This window comes from Staurois parvus, unplaced genomic scaffold (genome assembly GCF_062004578.1).
Source record: "Staurois parvus isolate SC_StPar_1 unplaced genomic scaffold, SC_StPar_1.0 ptg000390l, whole genome shotgun sequence".
Lineage (NCBI taxonomy): Eukaryota > Metazoa > Chordata > Amphibia > Anura > Ranidae > Staurois > Staurois parvus.
Window position 1 is genome coordinate 5165882 of NW_028318186.1, and position 25893 is coordinate 5191774.

The window sequence follows — 25893 nt, forward strand, 5'->3', positions numbered from 1 at the left end:
AGACAGAATTGTTACTGAGTGCCAGAGAATTGTTACTCAGGGACAGACAGAATTGTTACTGAGTGCCAGAGAATTGTTACTCAGGGACAGACAGAATTGTTACTGAGTGCCAGAGAATTGTTACTCGCACAGACACAAAATTGTTACTTGCACAGACACAGAATTGTTACTCGCACAGACACAGAATTGTTACTCAGGGCCACAGAATTCATACTCAGGGACAGACAGAATTGTTACTGAGCGCCAGAGAATTGTTACTCAGGGACAGACAGAATTGTTACTGAGTGCCAGAGAATTGTTACTCAGGGACAGACAGAATTGTTACTGAGTGCCAGAGAATTGTTACTCAGGGACAGACAGAATTGTTACTGAGTGCCAGAGAATTGTTACTCAGGGACAGACAGAATTGTTACTGAGTGCCAGAGAATTGTTACTCGCACAGACACAAAATTGTTACTTGCACAGACACAGAATTGTTACTCGCGCAGACACAGAATTGTTACTCAGGGCCACAGAATTCATACTCAGGGACAGACAGAATTGTTACTGAGTGCCAGAGAATTGTTACTCAGGGACAGACAGAATTGTTACTGAGTGCCAGAGAATTGTTACTCAGGGACAGACAGAATTGTTACTGAGTGCCAGATAATTGTTACTTAGGGCCACAGAAACGTTATTAGGGCCACAGAATTGTTACTCAGGGACAGACAGAATTGTTACTGAGTGCCAGAGAATTGTTACTTAGGGCCACAGAAACTTTAGTTAGGGCCACAGAATTGTTACTCAGGGACAGACACAGAATTGTTACTGAGGGCCACAGAACTGTTACTTAGGGCCACAGAATTGTTACTCGCACAGACACAGAATTGTTACTCAGGGACACAGAATTGTTACTCAGGGACACATAATCGTTGAATTAAATAGTATGTCAGACAACATGCAGAGGAGTGGCAGAGGAGGCAATGTTTTAGGAGCGAGCAGACGTGGCAGCAGAGGAAGGGGTCGAGGCAGCACTATTCGCAGCCAGAGGCCAGTGCTCCCGGTGTCATCCAGCGGTCGTGTCTCCACCGACAACCCTGCCGTTATCGATTGGTTGGCTCGGTCGTCTTCCTCTTTCCAGGTCACCTCTGACACCTACAGCCAACGGTCGGTGGGTACGTCAGACACAAACGTTAGTTGGCATGGCCCGGGACCTAGCCCACTGAAATCACGTGTCCTCTACCTGCCCCTGTCCTTTGGTGTTCCCTCACCAAGCGAAGTATCGCATGCTGTGGGCTCAGCCCCACTGTACAGTGAGGAAGAGCTAACAGAGGGCGGTCAGGAACGGGGGGAGACATCCGCCTTTTCAGCAGCTAGGCGAAGAAGTAGTGGCGAGGAGAGTGGCCCGGTAGCCGGTCTGGAGACAGGTCTGTCTCCTGACCCAGACGCAGCCGAGGGGGCTAGTAGTGAGGCGGAGACCCTACTTGATGATGAGGAGGTTGATCGCACTTGGCAGCCTCGTCGTCATCAGGCAATTTCTTCCGCATCATCAGGAGAAGAGGGTGGCAGCTTGGCAGTGAGCGAAACAGTCGGTGGGTTGCCCAGGAGACAGCAGCAGGGTCGCAGCAGTGTCAGTGGAAGCAGTGTCAGTGGAGCCAAACGGCCACGGAGTAGAGCACCAGCTCCACTGCAGCCTACCACCACGGCCAGTAGTGGTGCCGGTGTGCACGGAGGAAGCAGCAGTCAGCCAGTGAGGAGTATCGGGGGCAAAGTTTCCTACTCGGCGGTGTGGCAATATTTCGTCAAGCCGCCCGAGGAAGTAAACGTAGCCGTATGTCGACTATGTGGCCAGAAAGTCAAGCGTGGCCAGGGGGCCCATGTTGGGACTATTTGGGCCATGTTGGGACAATGGGAGACCTCCCATTGCTGCTGTCTCCATCGCCACACTCTGCCATGTGCCACTTTCAGGTCTCCTCACACACTGCTGGTGTGTTCAGTTTTTTGACATAGGGTGCTGGCAGATTACGGGCCTCCCATAGCTGCTGCCAGGCCCCTAATCTGCCATGGGCCCCTATATACCGCCTCCTCATGCTGCTGCCAGGTCCACAGTGTCTCATGCCATGTGCCACTTTCAGGTCTCCTCACACTGCTGGTGTGTTGAATTTTTTGACATAGGGTGCTGGCAGATTATGGGCCTCCTATAGCTGCTGCCAGGCCCCTAATCTGCCATAGGCCCCTATATACCGCCTCCTCATGCTGCTGCCAGGTCCAGAGTCTCTCATGGGTCCCTGTACGGCCTCCCATTGCTGCTGTCTCCATCGCCACACTCTGCCATGTGCCACTTTCAGGTCTCCTCACACACTGCTGGTGTGTTCAGTTTTTTGACATAGGGTGCTGGCAGATTACGGGCCTCCCATAGCTGCTGCCAGGCCCCTAATCTGCCATAGGCCCCTATATACCGCCTCCTCATGCTGCTGCCAGGTCCAGAGTCTCTCATGGGTCCCTGTACGGCCTCCCATTGCTGCTGTCTCCATCGCCACACTCTGCCATGTGCCACTTTCAGGTCTCCTCACACACTACTGGTGTGTTCAGTTTTTTGACATAGGGTGCTGGCAGATTACGGGCCCCTAATCTGCCATAGGCCCCTATATACCGCCTCCTCATGCTGCTGCCAGGTCCAGAGTCTGTCATGGGTCCCTGTACGGCCTCCCATTGCTGCTGTCTCCATCGCCACACTCTGCCATGTGCCACTTTCAGGTCTCCTCACACTGCTGGTGTGTTGAATTTTTTGACATAGGGTGCTGGCAGATTACGGGCCTCCCATAGCTGCTGCCAGGCCCCTAATCTGCCATAGGCCCCTATATACCGCCTCCTCATGCTGCTGCCAGTGCCAGAGTCTCTCATGGGTCCCTGTACGGCCTCCCATTGCTGCTGTCTCCATCGCCACACTCTGCCATGTGCCACTTTCAGGTCTCCTCACACACTGCTGGTGTGTTCAGTTTTTTGACATAGGGTGCTGGCAGATTACGGGCCTCCCATAGCTGCTGCCAGGCCCCTAATCTGCCATAGGCCCCTATATACCGCCTCCTCATGCTGCTGCCAGGTCCAGAGTCTCTCATGGGTCCCTGTACGGCCTCCCATTGCTGCTGTCTCCATCGCCACACTCTGCCATGTGCCACTTTCAGGTCTCCTCACACACTACTGGTGTGTTCAGTTTTTTGACATAGGGTGCTGGCAGATTACGGGCCCCTAATCTGCCATAGGCCCCTATATACCGCCTCCTCATGCTGCTGCCAGGTCCAGAGTCTGTCATGGGTCCCTGTACGGCCTCCCATTGCTGCTGTCTCCATCGCCACACTCTGCCATGTGCCACTTTCAGGTCTCCTCACACTGCTGGTGTGTTCAGTTTTTTGACATAGGGTGCTGGCAGATTACGGGCCTCCCATAGCTGCTGCCAGGCCCCTAATCTGCCATAGGCCCCTATATACCGCCTCCTCATGCTGCTGCCAGTGCCAGAGTCTCTCATGGGTCCCTGTACGGCCTCCCATTGCTGCTGTCTCCATCGCCACACTCTGCCATGTGCCACTTTCAGGTCTCCTCACACACTGCTGGTGTGTTAAATTTTTTGACATAGGGTGCAGGCAGATTACGGGCCTCACATAGCTGCTGCCAGGCCCCTAATCTGCCATGGGCCCCTATATACCGCCTCCTCATGCTGCTGCCAAGTCTAGAGTCTCTCATGGGTCCCTGTAAGGCCTCCCATTGCTGCTGTCTCCATCGCCACACTCTGCTGCCATGTGCCACTTTCAGGTCTCTTCACACTGCTGGTGTGTTAAATTTTTTGACATAGGGTGCAGGCAGATTACGGGCCTCACATAGCTGCTGCCAGGCCCCTAATCTGCCATGGGCCCCTATATACCGCCTCCTCATGCTGCTGCCAAGTCTAGAGTCTCTCATGGGTCCCTGTACGGCCTCCCATTGCTGCTGTCTCCATCGCCACACTCTGCTGCCATGTGCCACTTTCAGGTCTCTTCACACTGCTGGTGTGTTAAATTTTTTGACATAGGGTGCAGGCAGATTACGGGCCTCACATAGCTGCTGCCAGGCCCCTAATCTGCCATGGGCCCCTATATACCGCCTCCTCATGCTGCTGCCAAGTCCAGAGTCTGTCATGGTCCCTGTACGGCCTCCCATTGCTGCTGTCTCCATCGCCACACTCTGCTGCCATGTGCCACTTTCAGGTCTCTTCACACTGCTGGTGTGTTTAATTTTTTGACATAGGGTGCAGGCAGATTACGGGCCTCACATAGCTGCTGCCAGGCCCCTAATCTGCCATGGGCCCCTATATACCGCCTCCTCATGCTGCTGCCAAGTCCAGAGTCTGTCATGGTCCCTGTACGGCCTCCCATTGCTGCTGTCTCCATCGCCACACTCTGCTGCCATGTGCCACTTTCAGGTCTCTTCACACTGCTGGTGTGTTAAATTTTTTGACATAGGGTGCAGGCAGATTACGGGCCTCACATAGCTGCTGCCAGGCCCCTAATCTGCCATGGGCCCCTATATACCGCCTCCTCATGCTGCTGCCAAGTCCAGAGTCTGTCATGGTCCCTGTACGGCCTCCCATTGCTGCTGTCTCCATCGCCACACTCTGCTGCCATGTGCCACTTTCAGGTCTCTTCACACTGCTGGTGTGTTTAATTTTTTGACATAGGGTGCAGGCAGATTACGGGCCTCACATAGCTGCTGCCAGGCCCCTAATCTGCCATGGGCCCCTATATACCGCCTCCTCATGCTGCTGCCAAGTCTAGAGTCTCTCATGGGTCCCTGTACGGCCTCCCATTGCTGCTGTCTCCATCGCCACACTCTGCTGCCATGTGCCACTTTCAGGTCTCTTCACACTGCTGGTGTGTTAAATTTTTTGACATAGGGTGCAGGCAGATTACGGGCCTCACATAGCTGCTGCCAGGCCCCTAATCTGCCATGGGCCCCTATATACCGCCTCCTCATGCTGCTGCCAAGTCCAGAGTCTGTCATGGTCCCTGTACGGCCTCCCATTGCTGCTGTCTCCATCGCCACACTCTGCTGCCATGTGCCACTTTCAGGTCTCTTCACACTGCTGGTGTGTTTAATTTTTTGACATAGGGTGCAGGCAGATTACGGGCCTCACATAGCTGCTGCCAGGCCCCTAATCTGCCATGGGCCCCTATATACCGCCTCCTCATGCTGCTGCCAAGTCCAGAGTCTGTCATGGTCCCTGTACGGCCTCCCATTGCTGCTGTCTCCATCGCCACACTCTGCTGCCATGTGCCACTTTCAGGTCTCTTCACACTGCTGGTGTGTTAAATTTTTTGACATAGGGTGCAGGCAGATTACGGGCCTCACATAGCTGCTGCCAGGCCCCTAATCTGCCATGGGCCCCTATATACCGCCTCCTCATGCTGCTGCCAAGTCCAGAGTCTGTCATGGTCCCTGTACGGCCTCCCATTGCTGCTGTCTCCATCGCCACACTCTGCTGCCATGTGCCACTTTCAGGTCTCTTCACACTGCTGGTGTGTTTAATTTTTTGACATAGGGTGCAGGCAGATTACGGGCCTCACATAGCTGCTGCCAGGCCCCTAATCTGCCATGGGCCCCTATATACCGCCTCCTCATGCTGCTGCCAAGTCCAGAGTCTGTCATGGTCCCTGTACGGCCTCCCATTGCTGCTGTCTCCATCGCCACACTCTGCTGCCATGTGCCACTTTCAGGTCTCTTCACACTGCTGGTGTGTTAAATTTTTTGACATAGGGTGCAGGCAGATTACGGGCCTCACATAGCTGCTGCCAGGCCCCTAATCTGCCATGGGCCCCTATATACCGCCTCCTCATGCTGCTGCCAAGTCCAGAGTCTGTCATGGGTCCCTGTACGGCCTCCCATTGCTGCTGTCTCCATCGCCACACTCTGCCATGTGCCACTTTCAGGTCTCCTCACACACTGCTGGTGTGTAGAATTTTTTGACATAGGGTGCTGGCAGATTACGGGCCTCCCATAGCTGCTGCCAGGCCCCTAATCTGCCATGGGCCCCTATATACCGCCTCCTCATGCTGCTGCCAAGTTCAGAGTCTGTCATGGGTCCCTGTACGGCCTCCCATTGCTGCTGTCTCCATCGCCACACTCTGCCATGTGCCACTTTCAGGTCTCCTCACACTGCTGGTGTGTTGAATTTTTTGACATAGGGTGCTGGCAGATTACGGGCCTCCTATAGCTGCTGCCAGGCCCCTAATCTGCCATGGGCCCCTATATACCGCCTCCTCATGCTGCTGCCAAGTCCAGAGTCTGTCATGGGTCCCTGTACGGCCTCCCATTGCTGCTGTCTCCATCGCCACACTCTGCCATGTGCCACTTTCATTTCTCCTCACACACTGCTGGTGTGTTGAATTTTTTGACATAGGGTGCTGGCAGATTACGGGCCTCCTATAGCTGCTGCCAGGCCCCTAATCTGCCATGGGCCCCTATATACCGCCTCCTCATGCTGCTGCCAAGTCCAGAGTCTGTCATGGGTCCCTGTACGGCCTCCCATTGCTGCTGTCTCCATCGCCACACTCTGCTGCCATGTGCCACTTTCAGGTCTCTTCACACTGCTGGTGTGTTAAATTTTTTGACATAGGGTGCAGGCAGATTACGGGCCTCACATAGCTGCTGGCAGGCCCCTAATCTGCCATGGGCCCCTATATACCGCCTCCTCATGCTGCTGCCAAGTCCAGAGTCTGTCATGGTCCCTGTACGGCCTCCCATTGCTGCTGTCTCCATCGCCACAGTCTGCTGCCATGTGCCACTTTCAGGTCTCTTCACACTGCTGGTGTGTTAAATTTTTTGACATAGGGTGCAGGCAGATTACGGGCCTCACATAGCTGCTGCCAGGCCCCTAATCTGCCATGGGCCCCTATATACCGCCTCCTCATGCTGCTGCCAAGTTCAGAGTCTGTCATGGGTCCCTGTACGGCCTCCCATTGCTGCTGTCTCCATCGCCACACTCTGCCATGTGCCACTTTCAGGTCTCCTCACACTGCTGGTGTGTTGAATTTTTTGACATAGGGTGCTGGCAGATTACGGGCCTCCTATAGCTGCTGCCAGGCCCCTAATCTGCCATGGGCCCCTATATACCGCCTCCTCATGCTGCTGCCAAGTCCAGAGTCTGTCATGGGTCCCTGTACGGCCTCCCATTGCTGCTGTCTCCATCGCCACACTCTGCTGCCATGTGCCACTTTCAGGTCTCTTCACACTGCTGGTGTGTTAAATTTTTTGACATAGGGTGCAGGCAGATTACGGGCCTCACATAGCTGCTGCCAGGCCCCTAATCTGCCATGGGCCCCTATATACCGCCTCCTCATGCTGCTGCCAAGTCCAGAGTCTGTCATGGTCCCTGTACGGCCTCCCATTGCTGCTGTCTCCATCGCCACACTCTGCTGCCATGTGCCACTTTCAGGTCTCTTCACACTGCTGGTGTGTTAAATTTTTTGACATAGGGTGCAGGCAGATTACGGGCCTCACATAGCTGCTGCCAGGCCCCTAATCTGCCATGGGCCCCTATATACCGCCTCCTCATGCTGCTGCCAAGTCCAGAGTCTGTCATGGTCCCTGTACGGCCTCCCATTGCTGCTGTCTCCATCGCCACAGTCTGCTGCCATGTGCCACTTTCAGGTCTCTTCACACTGCTGGTGTGTTAAATTTTTTGACATAGGGTGCAGGCAGATTACGGGCCTCACATAGCTGCTGGCAGGCCCCTAATCTGCCATGGGCCCCTATATACCGCCTCCTCATGCTGCTGCCAAGTCCAGAGTCTGTCATGGTCCCTGTACGGCCTCCCATTGCTGCTGTCTCCATCGCCACAGTCTGCTGCCATGTGCCACTTTCAGGTCTCTTCACACTGCTGGTGTGTTAAATTTTTTGACATAGGGTGCAGGCAGATTACGGGCCTCACATAGCTGCTGCCAGGCCCCTAATCTGCCATGGGCCCCTATATACCGCCTCCTCATGCTGCTGCCAAGTCCAGAGTCTGTCATGGTCCCTGTACGGCCTCCCATTGCTGCTGTCTCCATCGCCACACTCTGCTGCCATGTGCCACTTTCAGGTCTCTTCACACTGCTGGTGTGTTAAATTTTTTGACATAGGGTGCTGGCAGATTACGGGCCTCCTATCGCTGCTGCCAGGCCCCTAATCTGCCATGGGCCCCTATATACCGCCTCCTCATGCTGCTGCCAAGTTCAGAGTCTGTCATGGGTCCCTGTACGGCCTCCCATTGCTGCTGTCTCCATCGCCACACTCTGCTGCCATGTGCCACTTTCATTTCTCCTCACACACTGCTGGTGTGTTGAATTTTTTGACATAGGGTGCTGGCAGATTACGGGCCTCCTATAGCTGCTGCCAGGCCCCTAATCTGCCATGGGCCCCTATATACCGCCTCCTCATGCTGCTGCCAAGTTCAGAGTCTGTCATGGGTCCCTGTACGGCCTCCCATTGCTGCTGTCTCCATCGCCACACTCTGCTGCCATGTGCCACTTTCAGGTCTCCTCACACTGCTGGTGTGTTGAATTTTTTGACATAGGGTGCTGGCAGATTACGGGCCTCCTATAGCTGCTGCCAGGCCCCTAATCTGCCATAAGCCCCTATATACCGCCTCCTCATGCTGCTGCCAAGTCCAGAGTCTGTCATGGGTCCCTGTACGGCCTCCCATTGCTGCTGTCTCCATCGCCACACTCTGCCATGTGCCACTTTCAGGTCTCCTCACACACTGCTGGTGTGTTGAATTTTTTGACATAGGGTGCTGGCAGATTACGGGCCTCCTATAGCTGCTGCCAGGCCCCTAATCTGCCGTAGGCCCCTATATACCGCCTCCTCATGCTGCTGCCAGGTCCAGAGTCTCTCATGGGTCCCTGTACGGCCTCCCATTGCTGCTGTCTCCATCGCCACACTCTGCCATGTGCCACTTTCAGGTCTCCTCACACTGCTGGTGTGTTCCATTTTTTGTCATAGGGTGCTGGCAGATTATGGGCCTCCCATAACTGCTGCCAGGCCCCTAATCTGCCATGGGCCCCTATACCGACTCCTCATGCTGTGACGTTGCAACAACGTGGAATTCAACCCTACATATGTTAGACCGCCTTTACGAACAGCAAAAGGCCATCACAGATTTCCTGATGTTAAAAGCAGATAAAGGTACTCCCTGTGTAACTTAGATGTCAGCCATTGGCAGCTCATGCGTGACACCTGCGCTTGCTCAGGCCCTTTGAGGAGGCCACGCTATTCGTGAGTCGGCAGGACTATGGGATGAACGACGTCATTCCTCTGTTGCACGTCCTGGAACAAATGCTGTTAACAATGGCTGGTCAGGGTGCGGTAGACGTGGCGCACAGATCTCAACGCCACATGGCCCCTGTGGGGGCAGGACTGGAAGAAGAGGAGGAGGTAGAGGAGGACATTGGTGCTCAGGAATTATTGAGTGAAATGGGTGGTTTTTCCACTCAGCGGACAGGAGTGGAGGAGCAGGAGCATCTGGTAGAGGAGGAGGAAGAGGAGACAGAGGACCTAGACGCACCGTGGCAGTATGCTGTGGAGATGGAGGCAGGGAGTCCCTCGCATTCCTTGGCACAAATGGCCCATAGCATGCTCGGTTGCTTGCGTAGCGACAGCCGAATAATAACCATCAGACAGAGGGATGACTTTTGGCTGTCCACCTTGTTGGACCCTCGCTACCGTTCAAAAATGGTGGCCTTTTTCACACCTGCTGAGAGGGAGGCCAAAATAACGTACTATAAAAAACACCTATGTAGTCAGCTGGTCTCTGCCTGTCTGCGCCAACGTCCATCCTCAGACACTGTGGGCCCTGTGCGCTCGTGTTCCGCTGCCATGGCAGCAGGGGAGGGGTGGGGTGGTAGGAGCAGTGGCAGCTCCACCAGCAGCGGCTGCCTCAGTCTGCAGTCGATGATGAGTAGCTTTCTTCACCAGCGCAGTGAGGAAACTACTAACCAGCCGCAGCAGCAGCAGCAGCATCAGGTGGACCTGGAGCAGGACCTCAAACAACAGGCTTAGGCCTACTTGGACAGCACCCTGCCAACCGAGGTAGACAATCCCCTTGACTACTGGGCAACGAAACTTGACCTTTGGCCCCAACTAGCTGAATTTGCCCTTGAAAGGCTGTCCTGCCCGGCCAGTAGCGTGGCATCGGAGCGCGTGTTTAGTGCGGCAGGAGGTATTGCAACTCCGCGGAGGACACGACTGTCCACCCAAAGTGTGGAGAGACTCACGTTTGTGAAAATGAATCAGGCGTGGATTAGTCTGGATTTCAAACCACCAGTTCCTGACACAACTGACTAAATCCGCCATGAATCATGCCCCAAACATGTGCCACTTTCAGGTCTCCTCACACTGCTGGTGTGTTCCATTTTTTGTCATAGGGTGCTGGCAGATTACGGGCCTCCCATAGCTGCTGCCAGGCCCCTAATCTGCCATGGGCCCCTATACCGCCTCCTCATGCTGCTGCCAAGTCCAGAGTCTCTCATGGGTCCCTGTACGGCCTCCCATTGCTGCTGCCTCCATCGCCACACTCTGCCATGTGCCACTTTCAGGTCTCCTCACACTGCTGGTGTGTTCCATTTTTTGTCATAGGGTGCTGGCAGATTACGGGCCTCCCATAGCTGCTGCCAGGCCCCTAATCTGCCATGGGCCCCTATACCGCCTCCTCATGCTGCTGCCAGGTCCAGAGTCTCTCATGGGTCCCTGTACGGCCTCCCATTGCTGCTGTCTCCATCGCCACACTCTGCTGCCATGTGCCACTTTCAGGTCTCCTCACACTGCTGGTGGGTTCCATTTTTTGTCATAGGGTGCTGGCAGATTACGGGCCTCCCATAGCTGCTGCCAGGCCCGTAATCTGCCATGGGCCCCCGTACCGACTCCTCATGCTGCTGCCAGGCCCGTAATCTGTCATGGGCCCCTGTTGTCGCTTGTTGGCATATTCCGCTCGTTCAGATGCTCCTTCTCCTGCTACTCATCTTCACGGATTCCGTCAGCAGTCTTTCTTGGAATCCGTTTCCAAGAGACAACAGTTTGCGAGCACGCACCCGACGGTGCAGAAGCTGAACGTCCTCCTGTCCAAGTTGCTGCTGCCAGGCTCGTAATCTGTCATGCGCCCCTGTACCGCCTCCTCATGCTGCTGCCAGGTCCAGAGTGTGTCATGGGCCCCCGTACCGACTCCTCATGCTGCTGCCAGGCCCGTAATCTGTCATGGGCCCCTGTACCGCCTCCCCATGCTGCTGCCAGGTCCAGAGTGTGTCATGGGTCCCTGTACGGCCTCCCATTGCTGCTGCCAGGCCCGTAATCTGCCATGGGCCCCTGTACCGACTCCTCATGCTGCTGCCAGGCCCGTAATCTGTCATGGGCCCCTGTACCGCCTCCTCATGCTGCTGCCAGGTCCAGAGTGTGTCATGGGTCCCTGTACGGCCTCCCATTGCTGCTGTCTCTATCGCCACACTCTGCCATGTGCCACTTTCAGGTCTCCTCACACTGCTGGTGGTTTCCATTTTTGTCATAGGGTGCTGTATGGCCTCCCATTGCTGCTGCCTCCACCGCCACACTGTGGCTCCACACTCTGGTTTTGGCCCCGTGACTGCCCAAATGAGTGAAGTGTGCGGTGATTCTAAGATCGACGGCACTCATCTGCATGTCATACTGACTGACAGTATTATTTCTCTTCCCCAGCAGACTCCAAGGGCATTTAAATTAAAGGTACAGTGTTCTGCACTAATATTAAGTCTCTCTGAAGCCTAGAAACACCCTTTTTTAAGTTAAATTCACAGCGAATTTATTCGACTCGAATCGAATATTGTCCACGAATTCGCCGAATCAGTCGAATCGAATTTTTCATTTCTTCGCTCATCTCTACTCCAAGCATTCACCCTATATAAATCTGCTTTCTTAACATACACTTCCTCCCTTCCTGCTGCCAAACAAGCCTACTTTGTCAAACCTATTAATTCCTTCTCTTCCAGTCCTCGTCATCTCTTCTCTACTTTTAACTTTCTACTTTCTCCGCCTCCACCTAGTACCTCACTCACTGCTCACAAGATTGAAAACCACTTCAAAAACAAGATTGACGCAATTTGTAGGGACATCGCCACTGCACAGACATCCACCCCACTTAGCATTCCTTATACTAAACCTCCCTCAACACTTTCCTCTTTTGACCTCGGTACTACCGAAGAGGTCACTAAGGTTTTCTCAGAAACCCGCCTCACTACCTGCCCCCTGGATCCTGTCCCCTCACAACTACTACGGTCACCCTCTTCTTCCATACTATGCTCCCTCACTTACATCTTCAATCTTTCCCTCTCTACTGGTGCCTTCTCCTCCCCTCTAAAGCATGCACACATCGCTCCCATACTTAAAAAGTCCTCCCTGTACCCTACCAACCTGAACAACTTAAGACAAAACATCTCCCTGCTGCCACTTACCTCTAAACTCCTAGAATGCTTAGTCTAAGCTCCCTAATCGCCTAAGCTCCCACCTCACCGACAACAACCTTCTCAACCCTTTACAGTCTGGCTTTCGCTCTCTACACTCCACTGAAACTGACCTAATAAAACTCACTAATGATCTACTAAATGCTAAAACCAATGGCCACTACTCCATACTCTTACTACTCTACCTCTCTGCTGCTTTTGATACGGTTGACCATCCCCTCCTCCTCAAAAAACTCCACTCTCTTGGCCTCAGAGACTCCGCTCTCTCTTGGTTCTCCTCCTACCTATCGCAACATTCCTTCAGTGTTACCTATAACGCTGCCACTTCCTCTTCACTCCCTCTCTCCATAGGGGTCCCTCAAGGTTCTGTCCTTGGACCCCTTCTCTTCTCCATCTACACCTCCTCCCTTGGTCAATTGATAAACACCCACAGCTTCAATTACCATCTCTATACTGATGAATCTATCTTTCTACCCCTCACCTCACCCCTTCAGTCTCCACTCGCATTACTAGCCTACTAAGTGACATATCGGCATGGATGTCACTCCACTTCCTCAAACTCAATCTTTCCAAAACTGAGCTCTTAGTATTCCCCCCAGCCCGTGCTCCCTCCGCTGACTTCTCCATCAAGATCGATAACACAATCATCAGTTCCTCCTCTCATGCCAGGGTACTAGGTGTAATCCTAGACTCCCACCTGTCCTTTCAGCCCCAGATCCAATCACTGACAAAATCGTGTAGACTTCACATCTGCAACATCTCCAAGATAAGACCATTCCTAACCTTAGAAACCACTAAGCAACTTATTCACTCCCTTGTTCTATCTCGCCTCAACTATTGTAACTCCCTCCTCATTGGTCTACCTCATCGCAGGCTATCCCCGCTTCAGTCTATCATGAATGCTGCTGCCAGACTCATCCACCTTACTAACCGTTCTGTATCTGCCACCCCTCTCTGCCAATCCTTATAATGACGTATAAAGCCATTTATAACACTGCCCCAAATTACATCACCGATCTTGTCTCTAAATATCACCCAAACCGTACTCTCCGCTCCTCGCAAGTCCTCCTACTCTCTAGCTCCCTTGTCTCCTCCTCCCATGCTCGTCTCCAGGACTTCTCCAGGGCTTCCCCTATCCTCTGGAACTCTCTACCCCAATTTATCAGATTATCGCCTACTCTGCTCAATTTTAGGCGATCTCTGAAAACCTATCTCTTCAGGGAAGCCTATCCTGCCCTCAGCTAATACTGGAATCTTCTACTTTTCCAACCATTCCATCCCCCACAGTTACTACCTTTTGTACCACTAACCCCTCCCTCCTAGATTGTAAGCTCCAAGGAGCAGGGCCCTCCTATCCCTCTTGTATTGAACTGTATTGTTACTGTATTGTCTCCCGTTATATTGTAAAGTGCTGAGCAAACTGTTGGCGCTATATAAATCCTGTATAATAATAAATAACATCATGCAGACAGTGACTTGGACACTCAATGAAGGATACCACCTCCTGTAAACAGAAGATAAATGTTTTCTGTTGTGAACTCAGGACTAACCCCCTTCACATTTCATCCTTTTGTCTAACAAAAGTACACATTTCAGTGAAAAGGAGAAAGCAGTTAAGGTCAGGTACCTAGTAACAAAGTAAAAATAGTTTCTCAGATGTACAAATAAGATGCTTTCTAGGCTAATAAAGATAACAACAGGCATTTATCCACTTCAATACTGGGCACTTTTACCCCCTTCCTGCCCAGGCCTATTTTTAGATTTTAGCACTGTCACACTTTGAATGACAATTGCACGATCATGCAACACTGTACCATAACGACATTTTTCCATTTTTTTCACACAAATAGAGCTTTCTTTTGGTGGTATTTAATCACCACCGAGTTTATTATTGCCAAAGAAATTAAAAAAGACAGAAAATGTTGAAAAAAACGTGTTTTTTCTGCGTTCCTGTTATAAAACTTTACAAATTAATAATTGTTCTTCATAAATGTAGGCCAAAATTTATTCTGCTACCTTTTTGGAGAAAATACTGGAAATCAGTGTTTAGTATTTAGTCTGTAGAAAAGTTATAATGTCCGCAAACTATATCTGAATATCTATCGATCCTGAAAATGTCAGGACAGTACAAATACCCCCCCAAATCACCAGTGCAGTACAGTGTCATTATATAACTGGTGTTGTGGAGATCAGGGGCACTGACTGGTGACAGCATAAAAAAAAGTTGGTTTTTTTTTCAAATTTTCTTTAATTGTTTTTCTTTTTTATTATTTTTTTTTGTAACAATACGGCCAAAATTGTACTATTTCAAATATACGTTAATATATTTGGGAAGAATATTTTAAAAATATATTTCAAATATATTTTTCTTCCATGTGGGTTGGTTTACAGGATAAAGGTCTTCGGATGTCCACATCACTGTGTGCATGGTTTAGAGACTTCCTATTGACTGTGTAGTGGTGGGGTCCTCTTAGGATCCAGAATAGAAATCTTAGTTGTGAAATCAGAGTGAGGGGACTGTTAGGGACTGGCCAGCATGGGCACAGTCTCAAAGGTGGATTACCAATCTCCAAAACCTCGAAATGTTGCAGCAAGGGACCTGGACTGTTGACTTAAAACATGCTTTTGAAGGTAAGAAAAGTGTGCAAGGCGTGCTTGAGCCTGTGGTAAGGAGGTATATTTTTGTCTAGAAACAAGAGATGGGCTGAAATGTGCCTAAATAGAGAACATATACATGTCTAAATTTGTCAAAGAAATTATCATTTAAATATAATGTAAACAGTATCTATTCCTTGGCAGAGAAAGTTCAAAATGAAATCGATAGCATTTTCGGTACTGCTCAACCTCGAGCAGAGTATAGGAAGAAAATGCCGTATACTGATGCCGTAATTCATGAGATCCAGCGGTTTGGTGATATTGCACCAGATGGGGTTCCACGTGAAACTATTCAAGATGTCACATTTAGAGGATATTTCATTCCAAAGGTGACCAATTTTTATTTTAGATGTGCATGATGGAAAAATTTGTTTTGTTTTATTTCGGATTTGTTCGTTAAGTTAAAAATTTTGTTTCATTATTTTCATTATGTTAGAATAATTTGATTTCAGAATTCATTTCGTATATTCCGATTTGTTTTGTATATTCGTTATTTTCAAATCGATTTTACATTCAAATTGGAAATTCAAATTTCAAAATTTAGAATTTCAGAAGACAGCTATATTCATTTTTTTATTTTCTCTTCTTTCCTTTCCTTTCTCTTTCTTTTCCTTTTTTTGTTCTTTTCTTTTTTATTCTTTTTCATTTTATTCTATTTTATAAAGCAGCCTAAGTAAGAACCATCATCTTATTTCACTTTTATACCTTACTGTATTTATAGCAATATGTTTCTATTTCAAATTCATGCTGAAATTCAAATTAATTTCAAGTTCAAATTCTGATAATTTGTTTTGTTATAATTTATTGTGGATTTGTTGAAATTCATTACTATTGTGATTTAGAAATTTGGATACATTCGAATCTCTGAAAAATGTGTCTGAATTTTGATTCGCAACAAAAGAAATCAATAGCTGTTGGTGTAGCAGTGTTGTACAAGTTATATTTACAGCAACTCTTAGATTTTAAAATGTCAAAAATTGCAAATTAATGGCTATTTCACTATATACCCAGATTTCTTAAAATCTGGTCCCAATGGATAGCCTATGCACAACTTAACTCTGGAGCTTTGCAAGTATAGCTAAAAATTGATGATTGGCTGACCCCCAGGGATGGAAAACTTTCCCAATTCCTCCTCACCCCCCCCCCATCCCATGTCCTCCATACCCCTCTTCCCGCTCTCTATTCATGCCTTCAGTGTTCTTTCCTGCTCTTTTCTTCTCTTAGTTCTTCTTACAGTATAGACCATGGTCAATTTTAACTCTAGCTCTATCCCTTTACAATTCATACCTTGATTGGTTCTGGTGGGTACATATGGATGTCTTCCACTTTGGAATGGCCTGTGCTAGGAATTTCATGGTTGGGATGGTGCTTGATCATTGAAACTGTTATATCCTAATCGGTTGTGTAGCAAAAGATCCAGAGCCACTAATGGTTTTGATGACTTTGAGTTGAAACTGCACTTCCATACTAAACGTGTAAACATGTACTTGTCTGCATAATTTTTTTTGTGCTTGCTGAAACGTCAACAAAAAAACATTGAACAAGAAAAGTTAGTTATGAAAGCCTCATAACGTCTTTCTTGTGTGATCAGGTCACATGACCCTCGTCATCTACTTCAATAGTTACATAATTAGTCTGGCTGAAAAAAGACAAAAATCCATCTAGTTCAACATAAATAAATAAATAAATAAATAAATAAATAAATGTTACAATCCTACCCCTACCGTTGATCCAGAGGGAGGGAAAAAAACCCCAGCAAAGCATGGTCCAATTCGCTCCTTTAGGGAAAAAAAATTCCTTCCCGATCCCCCAAGAGGCAATTGGATATTCCCTGGATCAACTTTACCTATAACTGTAAATAACCAGTTATATTGTGTGTAGGAAGGAATCCAGGCCTTTTTGTAAAGCAATCTACTGAGCTGGCCATAACCAACTCTTGAGGGAGTCTATTCCACCTTTTCACAGCTCTTACTATGAAGAAGCCTTTCCTATACTATTATCCTCCAGACATAAAGAGTGCCCCCTCAGTTTGGTTGCCCTTCTCTGTACTTTCTCCAGTTCCCCAATATTGTTTTGTGCATTGATGCCCAAAACTGAACTGCATATTCCAGATGAGGTCTTACTAATGATTTGTATCGGGGTAATATGATATCTCTCTCTCTCTGGAGACTATACTTTTTCTAATACAAGAGAGGATTTTGCTCGCTTTGGAAACTGCAGCTTGGCATTGCATGCCATTATTAAGCTTGTGATCTACCAGAACTCCCAGATCCTTCTCCACCATTGATTCCCCCAGTTGTACCCCCCTAGTATGTATGATGCTTGCATGTTCTTAGCCCCCAAGTGCAGAACCTTACATTTATCAACATTAAACCTCATTTGCCACATAGTTGCCCAATTAAACAGTGCATTGAGGTCGGCTTGTAAGGCGGAGACATCCTGTAAGGACGTTATTCCACTGCACAGCTTGGTGTCATCTGCAAAGACTGAAATGGGATTTTTAATCCCAGACCCTATATCATTTATAAATATATTAAAAAGTAAGGGTCCCACCACTGAACCTTGGGGTACACCACTAACAATCCTACACCATTCAGAGTATGAATCATTAACCACTACTTTCTGAATATGATCTTTCAGACAGTTTTCCAGCCATCTACATATGGATTTTTCCAAGCCTGTAGACTTTACATTACACATTAGCCATGTGTGGGGAACTGTGTCAAACGCTTTAGCAAAATCCAAGTATACCACATCCACCACCAACCCTCTGTCCAAAGTTTTGCTCATCTGAGAAATCAGATTTGTTTGACAACTTCTGTCTTTCACGAATATGTAAACATTATATTATGGTTATGAGTAAATGCTGATGGGATTTAACATCTTTTCCCAGTACTAAAAGTTACCAGTCCGCCCCTCAGCCTAGAAACCCAATGGATTCAGGTTAACCAATGGAGCACTACTATATCAGAAAGCCCAGTTGAAGCCTTTGTATTTATTATTGTAATTATTATTAGTGCATCAAGCTGCATGTGCAGTAATAAATACACTGTCTTTGATTTGTATTTTACATATTCAGTGCCGCAGCAAGAGTTTAAATACCCCGTGCTATTTAGTAGACGCATCATGCTGCAAAGTCGAGACTCGATCGTCACACATATGCAGCGGCCCAGATCTCCAGCTTTCCACCACTACCTCTACCCCCAATCATTGCTCCAATCAACTCCACTCTAGGTCCCTAAGTAGTGCTGTTGATTAGAGCAGTGAGTAGTACTGCCTTACATTGAAGTAATATACATAGAGAGTGCAACAGATTTTCACAGACCTGAAAATGCAGAATGTTGTTTTTCAACTTCAATCCTCAGACCATGTTTTCAGGATTTCCTTACCCTTAGAGTGACATATAGACTCAACGGCCACTTTATTAGGTACACCTTGCTAGTACCGGGTTGGACCTCCTTTTGCCATCATGGCATAGATTCACCAAGGTATTGGAAACATTCCTCAGAGATTTTGGTCCATATTGACATGATAGCATCATGCAGTTGCTGCAGATTTGTTGGCTGCACATCCATGAACCATTGATACAAGGCAGGATGGATCCATGCGTTCATGTTGTTTATGCCAAATTCTGACCCTACCATCTGAAATTAGCAATTGAAATTGAGACTCATCAAACCATACAACATTTTTCCAATCTTCTGCTATCAAATTTTGGTGAGCCTGTGCAGACTGTAGCCTCCATTTCCTGTTCTTAGCTGACAAGTTTGGCACCCGGTGTGGTCTTCTGCTGATGTAGCCCATCTGCTTCAAGGTTTGACGTGTTGTGCTCTCAGAGATGGTATTCTGCATACCTTGGTTGTACCGAGTGGTTATTTGAGTTACTGTTGTCTGTATCATCTCAAACCAATCTGCCCATTCTCCACTAACCTCTGACATCAACAAGGCATTTTTGTCCCCGCATCTCGCTGGATACTTTCTCATTTTCGGACCATTCTCTGTAAACCCTAAAGATATCTGTGCATGAAAATCCCAGTAGAACAGCAGTTTTTTATATAGTCAGACCAGTCTGTCTGGCACCAACAACCATGGTGCGTTCAAAGTCACTTAAATCCCTCTTGTTACCCATTCTGATGATCATTTTGACGTTTGCACAGCAAGTCATCTTCACCATGTCTAGATGCCTAAATGCACTGAGTTGCTGCCATATGATTGGCTTTTTAGCAATTTGTGTTACTACACAATTGAACAGGTGTACCTAATAAAGTGGACAATGTGTGTATATTAGGTATATAGTCTTAACTAAAAAAAAGTCCTTTATTTTGCTCTTATCCTCCTCTAAATCTTGAAATTCCATTTTTTTTGTTGTTGCTGTGATCTGACTTCCTGTTAGAAGGTAGCTACATTCGTTCTTTATGGTCCTATTGTATACATAGCAACTCTCTCCTGCTCATTCCCAAGATGGACTAGGCACTATAGACTATGGGATTTGTAGTGTGAAAAGAAAGAAGTGCACATGATCGCAACTAATCTGCAATGCTCTTTCCAAACAAAAGAATGTGAGGGAGGAAACTATGACTATTTTGCATCCTTATGCTGTTAGCATCAGTAAATAGATAGGAAATTATATCATATTTACTTGTTTTAAATAGTTATTTACATTTTTTTAATTACTTCCTAGTTTCCAGGCCTAAGCAAATGATGTCATACATCCCAAGAGTCTTCAGCACACCCTCCTGCTTGTATGCCTGAGTTAGGGACAGATCAATTCCAGGAAGTAAATGCTACATGATTCATTTGCCCTTACTCAAGATGGCCTCAGCCAGAAATGCTAGGGGATGTTTTTCAAAGTGATTTCTCAACAAAATAAAGCAAAAAGAAATAGATGGATGGGGGAGTTTGCTCTTAATATTAAAATTAAATTAAATTGTGTTTTTGGTGCTCAGATACACTGTAGTTCTGCTTCAAGTAGTGCATGTATATGGATTAATTTTGGAGAATAAGGTTTCACTTTCAACAGATGCTTATAGAAAAAATATGTTCAGTTTTAATTGACTTTTATCCTTGCAGGGCACTGCTGTTATGCCATTGCTGTACTCTGTATTGAATGATGAAGCCTATTTTAAAAAACCCTTTGAGTTCTATCCAGAGCATTTTCTTGATGCAGAAGGAAATTTTAAAAAGAATGAAGCCTTCATTCCATTTTCTATAGGTAAATCTAAACAGAACATGATGATGAGAATTTCAATCACTGGATAAGGTATACAGTAAAATGATAGTTATGATTGATCATTTTTATGGGAAAGGGATGTTAGAGACTAAACCGGTCTTTTTGTCTTTGGGTCACTTTTAGGTGAAACATTGTTGTAAACAATTAAATCTATGATAGATTGCTTATCAGCAATCTCCAAGTGAAAAGCAATTCCCCAATGAAAAGTGCATATGCAGTCATACATATACAAATGAAAAATATCGCATTTGACTATTAGATGGCACTAAGTATCATTAGAAATTCCTAAGATACTTTTTGCTCTCTTGTGGCAGAATGTGGCATATTTTGATTTAACCAACACAGGAAATTATGTAATAAGGCCTCTTTCACACAGACGTTCCGATGGCAGACCCGATCAGAACCTCCATTCTCCTTTATGGAGCGGCAGGTGTAAACGAACATGTGTCTATTTGTATCTGCCGACATCCAATCCGATCCGACCTGCGAAAAAGGGACGGATGGGAATCCAATTCTCCTTCCATCCGTTAGATCGGGTCGGATGGAAATGGACTGGCAGTCTGTTTCCATCCGACAGCCCATTGAAGAGAGCGAGCTACTCTGTGTCTGTTCTGCATCAGTGGAGTGGGCACAGACCTGTCATCCGCTTGCTCAACGGGGATCAGCAGAGAGATCCCCGCTGAGCAAGGGAATCCACTAAACGGGTCCGCCCATGTGAAAGGACCCTAACATTCATCTTTTTGTTCTCTTCGCACAGAACAAATATACATATATAAAACCATAGAAAAGTGACAGCAGAAAAAGGCAGAGTGGTCCATTGAATCTGCCTGTTTTTTTTTGGTTTGTTTTCTTCACTTTCACTGGGCGAATTACTATGGAATTTTCTTTTTCTTCATAAATACAAAGAAGATGAATAGCACAAAATTATGACTACATCCTATTGCTGTGTAACCCAATGTGAAGGCTTGTTGCAATAGGATTACTGGTATTTATCTATGTATTTTTTATAGTAATCAGGTAATCAGTAATTTTAGGCTTTTTTTTGGTGACCTTTATTTTCATATATGCCTATTTGGTCACAATAGGTGTCCAGACAAGAATGAAAAATGCAGTTTAAGTTGATTGCACTCTAAAATACACTTACAATGTCTTTCTCTAGGCAAAAGAAGTTGTGCTGGTGAAACCTTGGCCAAAATGGAGCTTTTCCTCTTCTTTACATGCCTATTGCAGAACTTCACCTTCCAGGCGCCCCCTGGAGCTGAGATAGACCTTGAACCAGGAAAAGCAGCAACTCATGGACCAAAACCTTACCAAGTTTGTGCAATACCTCGCATCTAATCAGTTTATTTAACTACTTAACCTCTTCACACAGGCCGCACACAAATGTGCAGCCTTGGCATCTGGGCCTAGATGCCGAGCGGCCGCACATTTGCATTCTATTAAGAAAAAACATATGTGCTGAGAGCGCACGCCCTGCGCGCTCCCAGCGCACATGTCAAGGAAAGGTCCCAGTCTCCTCTTTTGATCGGGACCTTTCCCGATCATGTGACCGCCGTGACAACGCGTCACGGCGGTCACATGATCCCTAAACCCCGCCCCGCCTGTCCCATCTCCCGGCTTCTGAAACTCTTAAAGGGCTGGGAGGCACCAGCGAGAAGGGGTTAAGGACCACCCATTTGCAATGTACTGCAGGCAGGCGGCCTGTGCAGACAAAGCGATGTACTGGTATGTCACTGCCTTCTTACGGGTAATGGCGCTAACACTTGCTGTGATTGTACACAGCAGGAGTCTGTCAGCAAGTCCCGGTCAATGATTCCTGGCTGGGACCTTCTGATCAGCTGTGTCCAATCACAACCTAGAGTCCTGTATTGATAATCAACACATGACTCTGTACAGAGAGAACAATCTCTCTGTTTCAAAGAGATCTGTTAGTAAAAGCAGCACACATTACACAGTGTTAAGCATACATTTAACCCCTTGATTGCCCTAGATGTTATCTCCTTCCCAGCCAGTGTCATTAGTACAGTGTATAGTATTATCACTGATCACTGTATTATTGTCACTGGTAATGTCAGTGGCAGTTAGTATCTTCCCACTCAGTGTCAGTTAGTGTCAGATTGCCCGCCGCACTATAACAGTCCCTTTATAAGTCGCTGATCACTGTCATTAGTAGTATAAAAAAAAATCCTATATATATACCATAGTTTGTGGATGCTATAACTTTCATGCAAACCAATATACACTCACTGGCATTTTTTTTTGTTACCAAAAACATGTATCAGAATACATTTTGGCATAAATTTATGAAGGAATTTCATTTTTTTTATTGGATATGTTTTATAGCAGGAAGTTAAAAATATTGTTTTTTTTCAAACATTTTTTTTTTTTCATTTATATTGCAAAAAAAAATCCAATGGTGATCAATAACCACCAAAAGAAAGCTCTACTTGTGTGTAAAAAATGATATTAATTTTGTTTGGGTACAGCTTTGCATGACTGAGCAGCTGCCAGTTAAAGTAGCACAGTGCTACATAGCAAAAAATGTCCTGGTCATAAACCTTGCGGCACTGAAGTGGTTTAACCACAACAGTTTAACATATTAGCTATAGCTACAGTATGTCAATTTACAACATCTCACCTACCAAAAAGAAAAGATCATAAGAAAACATATTAGATCTGTACAAGAATATTTTTCAAGCATTGCTTTATTCATGTTTGTTTCCTTTACATTCTTTAACCTGTAGTGGACATTGGACACTGGATGTATTAAACATGGAACTAATAGAGTTAAAACATTGCTGTTCCACTTCACGTGTTAATAACATCACTAAAGATGAAATGTTAGCTCTACAGTAGCTAAAGAATTCCAAACATTTGGTAATTAGAGAAGCAGACAAGGGGGGAGTTGTTGTGGTATTGACAGAGGAACTGAACAAATCCGAAGCTATCCAACAATTGAGTGATGCTGCAACTTATCGCCCCCTGTCTAATGATCCTACTAGAATTTTTCAGTTGGCTCTTATTAAACATCTTCAGTTGGGTAAAGATATTCGGAGTTTTGTCTCCCAAAACAGCTGAATACTTGTGTGTAGACAATCCGGTGATACCGGTTTTTCACCACCTTCACAAGATCCATAAATTGTACTTTCCCGTACAGGACCGTCCAATTGTTGCTGGAATTGGTTCCCTTTTGGAGAGATTGGGGGAGTGGGTAGATAGACATCGACAACCATTCGTTTCTAGATTGCCAGGTTACATCCAAGACACCTGTACAGTTTTATACAATTTCCAGCAGATCAAATGGTCATCTACATATTTATGGGTTACTTTGGATGTTAGGGCTCTTTATTCTTTGATTCCCAATGACGCTGGATTGCAGGCTGTCATATATCATTTGCAATGTTATAGCTCTTGTTCTATTGAGCTTCAGGAGTTTATCGTGTTGAGTGTGGAATACCTAATCACATACAATTACTTCTTATTTGATTTATTTTTACGTCCAATGCTGTGGTGCGTTGATGGGGGCCAGATTTTCTCCCTCCATGGCGAACCTTTATATGGGATGGTGGGAGGAGTTGTTTCTCCTCTCTTCAGACAATCAGTTTGCTCCCTGTATTATGGTGGCATGGTCCCTACATATATGATCTCCTGATGATGTGGGATGGTGATGTTTCTGGATAAAATAAGTTCATAGAGTATATTACTAACCATCTGAATTTATGTTTTTCTATGCAATCTGGTGATTACCTTGTGTGGGGATTCATTTTCAGGTACAGTTACTTCCCACACTTACAGGAAATCTTGTTCAGGTAACATCACCTTATGTGCTACCAGCGGTCACCCATCCCACACCATCAGTGCCATTCCCTATGGTGAATTTATTCAAGCTAGATGCAACTGCTTTTGAGAAGGAATGTATTAACATCATATAACGTTTGTCTGATAGCGGTATGATAGGAATGTTATATCACGAGGCTTGAATAGAGCCAGATCTAGGAACAGAAAGGACCTTTTGATTGATACAGTAAAACAAAAGGCAGTAAAACGGTGGTGACAATGGTTTGGTTACTTTTGTCAACACTTTTTCGAAAAGAATATTATAGAATAATAAAAGTTATTTTAAAAAACTTAGCCATTCTATATTCAGCTAAAAGTTTGCATACAGTATTACAAAAAGGTTGTTGTTTTTCTAGCTGATGGGCACCTACCTTAGGCACCCATTTATCACCCAGTCTTTTTCTTTCTTCCTCTAAGAGGCATCAACCCACCTGGTTAACTTACACAAGCAATCATCCTTGTAATAAAAACACTTGCAAATATTGCCATTTAAGTGTAATAGGGAAATCCTTCTCTTCTCTGACATCTGGGGGAGAGTTTCCCATACAACAATATATAAATGGTGGCACTAGTTTTGTGATTTATCTAATCATCTGTATCTCTTGTAAATTACAGTATGTAGAATGTACCACACATTTTTTACAAACCAGAATTGGAGAGCACTTCTGTGACACTGACAACCTTAATGCCAAGTATATTTTGAATGTATCCCACCATTTTAGATTGTCACGGAGGTGATCTCTCGGATTTTAGGTTCAGAGGCATAGAGAGGCTGTCTCATTCATTTAGAGGGGGCGATTCTCAATAGAGAGGCTTGGTGGATTTTTAAGTTACAGACTAGATCCCCTCAAGGGTTAAATGTGAGATGGGATCAGGATCTACGTTTGTATTAAAGTTTCCTTTGGTATTTTGTGGTCTTATACTGTATAATTGGGTAATAGTTTCAGGTGCCCCCTTTTTTTTCTTTTCTCTCCCTCTCTGCCCTCTGACCTACATATAAAATGTGAAATTTTCCCTTTTTTCTTTAAATGTATTGATATGCATGAACTTGTTTGTTCAGTTTTTGCTTATTTTGGTGGTTCAGACATGATATGGGAGGTCTACTTCAGCTGTTGTCGAAAATATGCATTTTCTATGTTCCATGTCACAGTATGGATTATGACTAAGGCTTTTTAAGCCAAAACACCTCAATTTTTGTACCTGGGATGTTTTTACTGTGGTCGATTTAATAAAATGAAGATTTTAAAGCAATGGTGGTAGTGCGGATCGATTTCATTTAATTCTGGACTGGATGTATTAAACATGGCCTAAAATTCTTCATCAAAATTCACAAGCCATCTGTAGTCCAACCTGACCTTCTGCAGCTCAATCAGCCCCCCTGTCTACACACTTGCCATGAAATCCCCACTGTCGAAATTGCAGTTGGCAGTTATTCTGTAGATTCAGCAGCTGGAAATTAACTGTCTGAAACAGAAATACAGTTGCGAGATACAGAAATACAAAGTGACATTGTTACTTTGGTATTCACTCTGTTTCGTTCATTTGCAGATCAAACAGAAGAGCTTTGATCTACTTATGATCTCAGCTGAAGCAACCAGACAGGTAAAAAAAAGTTTATTATTCCTTAATTTACCCCAATCAGCCCTGATTAAAGTTAGGTAATATTATTTAGGTTAAAATAACCCCCCCTTTTTATAC

General features: G+C 46.4%; 1 protein-coding gene across 1 annotated transcript in view; it reads left to right on the forward strand.

Moving 5' to 3' along the window:
* Window positions 1–25446, forward strand: part of LOC149455635 (cytochrome P450 2B19-like) — a 39966-nt gene extending 14520 nt beyond the window's left edge. The window contains exons 7-9 of the mRNA XM_089686025.1: window positions 15273–15457; window positions 20199–20340; window positions 21518–25446. Coding sequence (XP_089542151.1) covers window positions 15273–15457; window positions 20199–20340; window positions 21518–21696 — 506 coding nt within the window. The 3' untranslated portion in view covers window positions 21697–25446. The remainder of the gene's footprint in view (window positions 1–15272; window positions 15458–20198; window positions 20341–21517) is intronic.
* Window positions 25447–25893: the final 447 nt, after the last annotated feature.